Source organism: Anolis sagrei, chromosome 2 (genome assembly GCF_037176765.1).
Source record: "Anolis sagrei isolate rAnoSag1 chromosome 2, rAnoSag1.mat, whole genome shotgun sequence".
NCBI lineage: Eukaryota > Metazoa > Chordata > Lepidosauria > Squamata > Dactyloidae > Anolis > Anolis sagrei.
Window position 1 is genome coordinate 34,128,903 of NC_090022.1, and position 12,372 is coordinate 34,141,274.

The 12,372-nt window shown below is 38.9% G+C and overlaps 1 protein-coding gene and 1 long non-coding RNA gene across 9 annotated transcripts in view; one reads left to right on the forward strand and one right to left on the reverse strand.

Annotated features, from left to right (window-relative positions):
• ADAMTS9 (ADAM metallopeptidase with thrombospondin type 1 motif 9) overlaps positions 1 to 12,372 on the reverse strand; it is a 170,831-nt gene that overhangs the window by 47,957 nt on the left and 110,502 nt on the right. For all 7 annotated transcript variants that reach the window (XR_010909137.1, XR_009630845.2, XM_067463451.1 and 4 more), the window contains one exon: positions 3,988 to 4,155. Coding sequence is in view for 5 of the 7 variants with exons in the window: in XM_067463451.1 (XP_067319552.1) it covers positions 3,988 to 4,155 (168 nt within the window). In the remaining 2 variants the exon portion in view is untranslated. The remainder of the gene's footprint in view (positions 1 to 3,987; positions 4,156 to 12,372) is intronic.
• LOC137096026 (uncharacterized) overlaps positions 1 to 12,372 on the forward strand; it is a 34,780-nt gene that overhangs the window by 11,544 nt on the left and 10,864 nt on the right. For both annotated transcript variants that reach the window (XR_010909139.1, XR_010909138.1), the window contains 2 exons: positions 5,859 to 7,378; positions 10,249 to 10,467. This is a non-coding gene — a long non-coding RNA (uncharacterized lncRNA). The remainder of the gene's footprint in view (positions 1 to 5,858; positions 7,379 to 10,248; positions 10,468 to 12,372) is intronic.

Consider the following 12,372-nt stretch of genomic DNA (forward strand, 5'->3'; position numbering starts at 1 on the left):
GACTGGCCCCAAACTAGATATGAATGACCTGGTCAGCACTTTCACTTAAAGACAAGCATCCAGTCCTGGCATCAGCTTTAGGAATGGAATGGAAAATGCTGGTTTCCAAAATATCCAGTTGATCACCTTGGATCAGGTTGCTTTTCTTAAAATTTTAAACTCTTTTAATGGTTCTGAGTGATGGAGAGAAGGGCTAAACCAGACAGCAGCTGCTGCTGCCATTTTCCATGGTTTCTATCTCTGGTGAAAGAGGTTAGAAACAGCAGTTGTTAACCAAGAACTCCTCTTAAAAAGCATTGGCCTGAATAAGTATATGACTACTCAAAATGAATCTCTTTCAGTGCCATCTTCCATTCTCATCTCTTCATGATAACCTTTTGAACAGGCCAGAACCCATTTAAGCCTAGTACTGAACTTACATTAGACCTCTAACAATAACTATATGAGGTGGTCCTCCACAACTGAGCATGTTCTGGGAGCTTTCTGAACATGACATTACTGAAGGAATTTTTCCCCTGGTTTCTATTTGACTACATTCCTATAGTGAGGATGAAAAACTGAAGGTACAGTTCTCTCCACATTTGCAGATTTGACTTTTACAGATTTGATTATTCACAAATTAAAATGTTCTCTGTAAGAATCTCTAGCTTCTCCAGCATGACTCTATGGTAATCTTCAGCCAGAAATTGATCACAGAACCATACTGGAGAACCTAGAGATTCCTAGAGAAACACATACCAACTTCCAGTTGAGTTGTACTGGAAGGCCCAGAGATTGCTAGAGATTCCTTAGGTTAGAGATATTGCCTCTTCTGTCTCCCTCTTCTCGGCAAGAACAAAGTTGGAAACTCACAACAAAAGGTGAAACCCTAAACAAAAAAGGAATTTAATTGTATTGAAGATCAGTACCCCAATTCCTCCCAGGGTCTGACTAACAAACAATAACTAGAAGGAACAGATGGAAGCTTAAAATTTAATTAGGTTTCTCTTGATTTCTTCCAAAGAGAGTTTCTTCCTAGCCTTTTTTTTCTGTGTCCTTTGTCTGGTCTTGACTTCTGTTAACATCTCCTGTTAAGTATCTTTTCTTCTTTAAATTGCAGATTTGGTTCCTCGGTGCTTAAAGTTTGTTTCTCAAAGTCTTAAACTTAGCTTCTTCAACCTTTGGCTTCTTAAACTTTGACAAAGTTTCCTTAAACTTTGGCTGAATTTCCTAAAAAATTCTTTGAGTTTCCTGAATCACCTTAACCTTAGACAGAGAAGATATTGCAGCCTCTAGGCTCATTGGCACCCTTAAACTGACTAACTGTGAAAGAGAAAGAGTCAACTGAGGAGAACTGCAATCTCTACCTCTGGGATGGGTTTCCTAAAGGGATAGGGTCTAATTAAGGTTCCCATAGAAAACTATAAAAAAGGAACTGAACCCATTCCAACTAAGGGACAACTGAGGCTTTACAAAGAAAACAGTAAAAGCCTCTGTGGAGGCATGCTTTGAGTCTCCTTGTGGAGAAAAAGTGGGGTATAAATAAAGCTAATGAATATGATAATTTTAAAAATTATGCCCGCCACCTTTTAGTGGAGGTACTGTGTCCCTAATCCCCAGAAATTCTTTATTTCTTTCTTTATTTATTTATTTAAAACGTTTATATTCCACCCTTCTCACCCTGAAGGGGACTCAGGGCAGAGCACAGCATATATACGGCAAACATTCAATGCCAGGACAAGAATTCATATATGCATACATAAACATTAAAAACATTTATCTCAATATTAAAATACACCATTTAAAACCGTCTTGGTCATCTGCGTCAAACCTAATTGGCCTGGTAATCTTTTCTATTGCTGCTTTATTGCCCTGTCCCGAAAGCTTGGTCCCACAGCCAAGTTTTTTCCAAGGGGGCCGATCTGATCTCACCAGGAAGGGAGTTCCATAGCTGGGGGGCAGTCACCAAGAACGCCCTGTCTCTTGTCCCCAACAATTATGCCCGTGATAATGGCAGGACGGAGACCAGGGCCTCCCCAGAGGATCTTAATCTCCACGATGGTTCATAGGGGGAGATGCGTTCGGACAGGTAAATGTGGAAGGCTGGATGTCCTTCAATTCTTAATGAAAGTATACTCAAGCAACATTGGCTCTTGTGTTATCCTTCTTTCTTGTGCAGCAAATACTTGGTATTTTAATAACGCGGCACATGACTTGAACAGAATCACGTTGCAATTTTAAGGGTTCTCAACTTTCCGGGCTTTGCTGGATCAATGGTCTAACACTGTCTCTTTAGGAATCAGTCTTATCAATTACTTTTACTTGTCCTTCACACATGCCCTCTTTTCTTCTCTACACAGACCCACCTAATTTTTCTTCTACCTTTCCCTCTCTAGACCACACAGCAACTGATAAAATGCAGGTCCAGTTATTTTTCTGTGATTCAGGTTGCTTGATGCAGCACCTTACTGCAGCCTATAGTTGCTTAGCAACTGCTAGTCCTGATCTCCTTCAGTCAAATCTATTTTTAAAAGGAGAGTACTACATTAGTTAGAAGGGTCCTTCCTTACACATTTGTCCATGATGCAGATGTAAGTGGCCCAGGATATGAGAAATACACTGCCAGAGTGACAGAAATGATTCTCCCTGTAATACAATGTTTTGTATTCCTTCTTGAAAAAGTGCTCAAAGGCTCACTTTGCTCTTTCTTAACTGAAGTTTTAGCAGTAGAGGTTGTTAAGGGAGTTAGTAAAACAAATATCTTTAGGGCAGCACAGTTATACAGTCACTTACCTTATCAGGAGTAAGCCTCACTAGATTCAATGTGATATACTTCTATGTAGGCATATATATGTAGGATCACACAAGAATGAAGCAGCTGTCCCAGGCAGCAGGTCTGCAGGCATTTAAAAATGCTCAATGCCAGCATTATAATTTTGCTTGTTATCACTGTTTATGGGATTTTCTGACAAAATGTGCCAAAATAAGTGGGCTGGCTTTGAGTACTATGACATTTGGCTTGAGGCAATGGGAGACAACATTTGCTGCTCCACCTCAGTCTGGCCCTATATATATATATATATATATATATATATATATATATATATATAGGAATGCGTACAAAGGAAGACTGAATCATTAAATTTAATATGCCACAAAGGCAGACCACTACAGGCAGCATTCAATCCACCTGCCTATGGATCACCCCACTTCTGATATTTAACCCCTCCCCCTCCCCGTTTAAAACAGTTTTGTTGAAGATGGCCCTTTGCTGAAAAATAGGATTGAATTGTTGTAGGTTTTTCAGGCTATATGGCCATGTTCTAGGGCATTATCTCCTGATGTTTCGCCTGCATCTATGGCAAGCATCCTCAGAGATTGCTTGCCATAGATGCAGGTGAGATGTCGGGAGAGAATGCCTCTAGAAGGAGGCCATATAGCCCGAAAAACCTACAACAACCCAGTGATTCCAGCCATGAAAGTCTTTGACAATACAAAGGACAGGATTGTGTTCATTGATCCTGCCCGTCAACTTTGGTATCTTCGGTGCCAGTGTGGAAAGGGCTCTGCTTATGCCTTCTTGGTTTCCTACTAATGTTGAACATCTAGTATGGCAGGCTTGATCCTTTGCATGAAAATAGAATTGAGGAATCTGTGTGCTCCTTTGGTCCTATGCAAATGCAGCTGATGGTCTTAGCCATATGTTTCCAGAAGACTAACACCACAAATATACTAGAAAAAGACAATCCTACTAAAACCCAATGGCTATAACTACCATACAATGAATCAACCAATTAAACCATATGACTCATTTGTCTCCAGCAGACAGCAGCTGATCTTAGAGAGGTCAAGCTGACTCCCTTGAAAAAGTTGGTAATAACTGGAACAATTACTTTTACCAATGCAAAGCAAGCACTCTAACTCTATGGATTTTCTGAAAGTCAGCACACACACACATTTTTAAAATAGCAAAACTTGTAGTGAGAAAATGAGGATGTTATACCTTACCTGTCCCCAGCCTCCTGTCTTCCATTTTGGGCACCTGCCACCTCTACACTTTCTTTGCACATTCGGTTTAGCCAGTTGTTTACAAAGATTGTTTTCTAAATGTTTCCCATCCTTGGACATGCAATAAACATCTCGGTACTTCTGTCCTCGTCCACAAGAGACAGAACACTGAAATGTAAAGGCAAACACAAACATGTCTTACACAACTATGTTCACATCCTTACACATGCTTATTTGAAATACTTAAAAATAATATTTTAAGTATATAATGTCCAAGCAAACACCAGCCTTCTCTAACTGGTCACTACTGATGATCTCAGTCCAGTTACAGGGAGCTGCAGGCCAACAACATCTGGATGACTGCACAATCCCCACGCTGATCAAGGGTTAAAAAGTGTCTTGTGCTAATGTTGGCAATGGAATTTGAAATGCCATATAACATTGGCTTTGTATTTCAGAAGAGAGCCATCTCCAGAAAAACGTTGGGCAGTGAATCCAGTAAGACTCAAACCTCTTGCTTCAAGTTGCTTTAGACTAAAATCTTCTTAACAGGGACAAAAGTTTTGGGCAACAGTTACAATTCAGATTGCTTTCTCCCTATTAAAAGGAAACAATAAATAACAGTCTCAAGTTGCATCTAACTGTAGAATGAATGTGGTTTGAGACCACTTTAATTGCCCTGGCACAATGTTATGAGATCCTGGGACCTGGATTTTTACAAGACCTTTTGCCTTTCTTTACCTAGGAGTAATAGTACCTTACCAAACTACAGCTCCCAAGATTCTTGGGGCCAAGGCAGTTAAAGTGATGCCAAACTACATTAATTCTACAGTGAAAATCTACCCTCAGTCAGTGCCATAAAATTGCAGATGCTAACAACACTGTCCTGAAGACCCTTGCTATTGAACCAATGCACTGGGAGTTAAGGCATCCAGTAGTGATTGGAAAATGCAAAAAGAGATGGGGGATACACTTTCATCAGGGTTGAGTGTATGAACTGACAATTAAAGAAAGCACTGATACTTTGTCACTGTTAAAGAAAGGTAAAGATTGCTCTGTTATATAAGCAGTGGAATACACTGGAGACTGAAGAACTCCTACAGTGGCAATTCAAAGGAGCTGGATTATGTAAACAGTAAAGTGTTGGAGAGGTTGGGGGAAGGCCAGAGAGACATGAAAGAAGGTTATGTCACAAAACTACTTGGATAACTAGACTGACTTATTTTTTGGCAGATGACCTTAACCTTCTACATTGCAGGAATCTGTCTTTTAGAGGCCATAATGAGAGGAAGAAATTGAACTACAAGCTTCTAAGATTCAAACTGTATTCAAAGATGCTTTAAAAAAAAAAAAAGTTTGAGTTCGGTGCTTGTTAAATTGCACAGGAACTTATCCAGAAGGGGCTCGGTATTTCTTTTTACACTTTTGTAGCCAGTTCCAAAGAAGGCAAAGCAGGAACAACATGACATTATGAGCCCAAGCCAAAAGCAAACCAGCAGGTAAATTGGCTGCAAGCTTTGTAACAAAGCAACAACATTCAACCTCCTTCTGCAGGTTCATTGAGCTTTTACAAATGTGACCACTTCTGGCATGCGGGCCCCCTGAACCATTTTGATTTTAGATTAGTCTCCACCAAAAGATTTAGGAATCAAAAGGGGTCTGGAAGCACAACAAGAATTTAATATGACAGTTTCTTGCCGAATGGGCCTCTAACTCAGCATGATGCAGAGAAAGATTCAATTTCGTTTTCTTCATTACATGTGAAACAAGTCATTGCATGTTATATCACACACAATGTCAGCTTAACCCTTTAGCGCAAATCACATTTTGCTGTGATCTCTCCAAATAACATTGTCTTCTTTTCTTTTTAGAGCGCCGTCTGTGCAAGATGACCTAACCTTAGTGATCTCTAAGAGTCTCCACCCTCCCTTTGAATGGCAGTTTTTAAAAAATCATTTCAGGTAACCTTAAATAGGGAATGCAAAAGCTAGAAGCATTCATCATTTTGTCTGGAGATTTAGAAAACTGCCTGGTTTTATTACTAATTACACCATCATTGGTTTCTATATCTGCAGTGTCATTACCGCCATTAAACATTCCCCTTCATTAAAAAGTTGCCATTTCCTTTCGCTGCCAGGTTTCCCTGATACATAAAACTCATATGCTTTCTATAGAAAGCCATACCAAACTTCATGTCAGAATGATATCATGACCTATTACAGTCAGTACAGCAAAGCTGGTAGATGAGCTCTTCTCCTGCCCTTGCTCCTGGCAAAATTTCACTTGGCATTATTGCAATGTTCTTAAATTACTATCCTTGTACAGTCCAGCAACGAAACCATCAAACAATATCATAGAGGTAGGAACTCATTACACATACATATAGATTCAATTTCTAAATACTGCCAGTCTTGATATATCAATTTCCACTTATGTCCCATATTAGTACGTGGAGAATGGAAGGAAAATAATTAGACTCCAAAACTATCTGTAGTAGTCTCTCCACATTCATTGAGATTAGAACGTAGGCTCCTTGCAGAAGTGGAAAATTTGAGAATAAAAAAGTACTAATTTTTAACCTGAGAGAACACTTCTCTAGGAATCTTGAGGTCCTCTGGTGAGACCCCATAATCAATGAATAGCAGACATTGATCCTGTGATGTAAGACTTAGAAATTCCTAGAGACATCATATTAATGGGATTGAAAAATATCAGATCCACAAAAGTTAATTCCAGAAATGTGGAGGGGTGATTGTAGTTAACCAAGTTCTAGATGGAGCTGGACTATATGCAAACGAGCAGGGACCATTTTTGTTTTCGTCCAGACAGGGCTCAGTCTGCAGTGCCTCACCTCCCAAAACAAACATTTGCTCTGAAATGTAAATCTGGAACAAAATTTGTCATGTACATGTTATCCCTTGAACCTATTTTAGATCTTGAATGGCAGGGTTTAGATGGCATGGGCAAACTACAGGCCTCCAAGTATTTGACTTCAACTCTCAAAAATCCCAGCCAGCTTACCAGTTGTTAGAAATTGAGGTCCAGAACACTTGGAGGGCTGAAGTTTGCCCATGCCTGGTTTAGATGCACTCTGTCAAACCATTCTAGGGTAGAATTCTAGGTAACAAAATTTTTATTTTCTCTTCAGAATTCCACCAACTACACCAGGCATAGGCAACCTGTGATCTTCCAGAAGTTATAGATTCACAACTCTCATCAACCCTCGCCAGAAGAGCCAATAGTGAGGAAGAGTGGGAGATCCAATAATATTTAGGAGGCCACACTTCATCTACCCCACAAGTTGTGCAGAAACCACAAGTTGAGAAGGAAGTGATTGATATTCTCACTCAGCTGAGTTTTAATATGAACAGAGAAAAAATGAAACAAAGAGGTAGAGCACTCAAACATGAAATCGTGATATATAGGCATCTAACATTTGCTTGGTTCAAATTTCTTTGATAAATTGTGATTCCTCAGACTTTAATTCTTATTAAAGTTCGGTTATAGATAGGATGTAGTTTCTCTGTGTTTAGAACACAGGACATCATTCTTAATCAATAGTCCATAATCCAAAGTCTTTAAGTATACATCTTGTGAAAGTCCAAACTGTATAACTGTACTCACTGCTTCTCAAAGCAAAGATATAGTAAACTGTTCTGCATAAGTCCAAATGCAACTGCTAACATTGAAGTCCAAAATCATAGTCCATGCATCTCTCCGTTGAGGTCTAAAGTGAACTGCTAACATTTAAGTCCAAAAGCATACTGTATCCACCTCCACTGAGGTCTAAAGCAAGTGGCTAACATTGAAGTCCAAAACCATACTTCATCCATTGAAGTCCAAAAGCATACTAATAACAAAATGGAGTCTTGAGTCTGAACACGCTCAGTACAATCACATGTCTGTAGCCTCTCCCACACCAGCCAAACTGGCAAATCAATATATTCATACAATACAGGTTAGCAAATATATACATTAAAAAACAAAAAGTGAAGACTTGGAAGGTTGCTATTTCCAACTTGTCCCTCCTGACCTTTCCTTTCTCATTTGTCTGCCATCCATATTTCCATCTTCAGAAAATATATTCTGGTCTCTTGAACCAGTTTTTAGAACTTTTGCTTTAAAGTCACAAATTCCAGGAAGGATTCTGTGGAATCAATTATTTTTCAGATATCACTGGATTTTTGTTTAAATAAGGACATGAAAGCTTTCTTGAGAAAGGAAACAAGAAGGGAAAGCATTGGAATGCAAAAGGAAAACCATTGCCTATTCACAGTCCAATAGTTTATTTATTCAGCAATGTGATTTCTCAAATACTGTAGTCTATTTTTAAAACTCTGCCTTCTTTCAATTATATATATTGATGATGCTATAAAACAGTTTGTCATTTTGATATAATCAGTAAAATGTTGCAAGGATAAGCATCCATCCAAAACATCAACCCAATATATGTTGAAACATGCCAATCATATCCATGCTGTTAATCTCTCTCTCTCTCTCTCTCACACACACACACACACATATATATATATAAACTTTTTAAAGCATCTAATCTATTCCACAATCAAATTCATTATTTTTCAAAACATAAAATAAAAAGACACTCATAAAAACCCACTGAAATACGATTATAAAATGCTTTTCAAAGGAAAGCCATCAGAACAACCCTGAGTTCATTCACGCCTACCTCCATCTACAATTATAACCATTATTTTTATGCATGAACTCTGCTTGTTGTCTTTCCAACAAACCCCACAGAAACTTGTTCTCCCCATACTCTTTCAAGTGCACTTCTAGAATGGAAATTATTGTGAAACAAATCTATGAGTCAGAAGCCGGTTTGCACCCCAGATTTGTATAACACTGTTTACATGCTTCATACACCGAAAAGATGCAATCTTCCTCTGACCCTTTTTCTTTCATCAGTTTCTCATGCCACTGGCTGACTCCAAGAACTGTTTTTGCAGCTGCAAGCTAAGCATCCTGTTTGCCGTTCCTATCTGTAACAATCCCATAGTGAAGAAAGCTTTGACCTTGGGCATCTTGAATACATAGAAAAAGTTCAGAACAGCAATCCTGGATATCTGTATATCGTGTACAGAACGGCATGCCAGCATGAAATACTTTTGATTAGAAAAAGTAGAGTCTTTTTGTAGGCTTTCTTTCTGCATCCCTGGATTTACTCAACTACAGCTTGAATATATATATATATATATATATATATATATATATATATATATATATATGAGATCCAGAAAGAAAAGCCTGATTTTACCATTTTATATAAAGGACATCATTTTACTACCCTATTACATTTAGGAAGACATGAATATCTGCAGCTTTTGGTATCAGGTGGAACCAAAGCTCAGGAGATACTAAGGGAATGCTGTACAATGTGGCATGGAAAGGCATTCTAAATAAATGAATTTATTTTGACTCAGACTGAACCACAAACCCTACAGCTCTAACAATCAATCCAAAATGTGGTATCAACTAGCATCTATAGTTTTGAAACTATCGGGAGGTAAATATTTGTATTAGGACTCATCTCTATAGAGCCCGGATCAGAAAGATAACATGTATGCCACTACTAACTGAGTTATATTACAGATAACATTATGCCTGATGAATCTTTTAGATCAGTGCTTCATAAGATACCTGAAACAAAAGTCTAGCAATATTTATTTATTTATTTATTTTATTTAAAGCATTTATATTCCGCCCTTCTCACCCCGAGGGGGACTCAGGGCGGAGCACAACATATAAACGGCAAACCTTCAATGCCGAAACATACTAGACCATACACATACAAAAGCATTAAAATCACTTATCTTGACATTAAAATCCTCTAGTTTAAACTGTCTCAACAACCATATCAAATTTGGTTGGCATACTAAGGGTTCCTATCGCTGCCTCATTGCACAGTCCCAAAGTCTCAGTCCCACAGCCATGTTTTTATCATCCTTCTAAAGGACAAGAGGGAGGGGGCTGACCTGATCTCATTAGGAAGGGAGTTCCATAGCTGAGGGGCAATTACTGAGAAGGCCCTGTCTCTCGTTCCCGCCAAACGCGCCTGTGATGGTGGTGGAACCACGAGCAGGGCCTCCCCAGAAGATCTTAATCTCCATGGTGGTTCACAGGGGGAGATGTATCCAGACAGGTAAATTGGGCCAGGGCCGTTTAGGGTTTGCCCTCCATGTGACAGAGACAAGTACCATATTTATGCCCACTGGCTACAATTATTTCTTTTTGCCTTGGAAGCTTCTCAATAGTTTGGCAGCAGATGGCTCTTGGATTGGCATTAATCCATCGACAACCACTCTCTTAGACTCAGAAGAAGGCAACAGAAAACCTTACTGGAACAAATCTTGCCAAGAAAACTCCATGATAGGATCCCCGGTGGTCAGAAGCAACTTGAGGGCAACAGCAATAACAGATGAGAAATGCCTTGTTCATTTCATTTCCTCTAGTTGGAGTGAGGTGAGGTGGAAAGGTCTACTTATTATTTATTATTCATATTTAATACCTTGTCCTTCCTCCAGATGTGTTCAAGACAGCATTTAAACCCTTTTCTTCTCCACCTTATCTTCACTGTGAGGTAGATCAGGTTGAAACTTGTCCAAAGTAATCCAGTGATCAATGGAGATGTTGCCTTGGATGCCTTAAATCTCAGCCCAGCATGTGTATTAGACAAGATTCATAGTTCAAGGTCTTGCTGTATCTATACCTATTGCATTGCTAGTCCCAGGCTGTATGAAAAGACACTAAATTTACAACCATTCATACAAGGTCATATTCTTCTCATTTGTGTTAATTAAGGGAGAGTTGTTATAGCTGGCAAACCTTCATGGAATGATTAATGTTAATATCTGGACCTAACAAATGTTTGCTTTAATCTCTACCCATTTATAGCCTTGGGCAAGTATAATTCTCAGGTCTCAAATGGTAAAAAATATATTAATTTTTTCATCTCCCCTCATTATCAAGTATTAATGCCATTACTTGATTATTTGCATTACAAGGTCCCCATGCCGATCAACAGATAAAAATGGCAAAACATTTTACACATTGCAAATACAGTGCAGCTGCTAATTAATACCACCAGCATCTCCTCTACATTTGAATGCAAATTTGCTAATTTGTTTTAGATAAACTGAAAGGTTTAAAAATCACATTTTACTTTTCTTATTAATATTCACAGCTCACAGAAGTAGGCTCCATTTTGATAAATGGGACATACTTCCAGACAAGTATGCATAGAGCTTCAATCTAAAGCAAACTATTTAATACAGCAGAAGGCTTTATCTTAGATATACATGTAAAACATGTAATGGTTAAAAGTAGGACTACAAATGATAAGTGAAGGGTATAATGCTTGACTATAACTGTGCCATGTTTCCAGCTATACATCTCTACAGAGGAGCTACAGAAATCAATATGTGATCTATAGAAAAACTAATTTACTGTAGTCAGTTCATGAGGTGATCAAGACATCTTCCGGAAATGTGTCTGCAGAAAGGTTTAGAGGAATAAAAAGAATGCACTAATAACTTGAAAGACCAAAGATGGGTCAAGAAATACTTCTAGGGCTTATTTATAATGGCTACTTAATCCACAGCCAATCCAGAATTGCAATATTGCCCTTGGAGCTAAAAACACGCTCCATGGGTATCCTGCAGCGGCAGCAGAACAACATCTTACATGATCAGGCTGTTCTGAAATTGTTTCAGTCCCATTCAACCATCATATTACCTTTTCTGTCACCATCACAACTGCTGGACAGCCACAGAGTCTACTTTTTCTCCCTGGTCACACAAATACGTTTGCTGGGGTTAGCAAAGATACCCTACGATAGTCAGGAGCATTCCCAGAGCTCTGTAATCTATCACTATGTAATCTGCTAGCATGGGCATGATCCATTCCCCTTTCCTTGCATTGAAAGCTACAGGGAAAAGGGGATGGCAGCATTGGACCATGTGGATAACAGACCACCTAGTATTGGAACTGGTCATATTATCCATACTCTGAAGGGAAGGGTTACTCTGGAGTTTTGTCAAAACTATGGAGCATTCCTCAACTTTGCTTAATGCAGGATAAACTAGGGAGAACCAGGAAAACCAGAAGTCTCTAGACATTGTGTGGACCTCCAAGAGCAACTTCTGGTCCACTTACTCTTCAAGGAATTGATATAGTGGTTTGAGCACTGGATTAAGACTCTGGAGACCAAGGTTCATTGCCCCATTCAGTATGGAAACCCACTAAGTGACAATGGACAAATTACACACTGTCAGCTCTAGAAACCCCCATGACAAGGTCTCCATAAATCAGAAATGACTTGAAAGCATATAACAACACAACTAAATTAAACCTTATTTCAGACCCAAT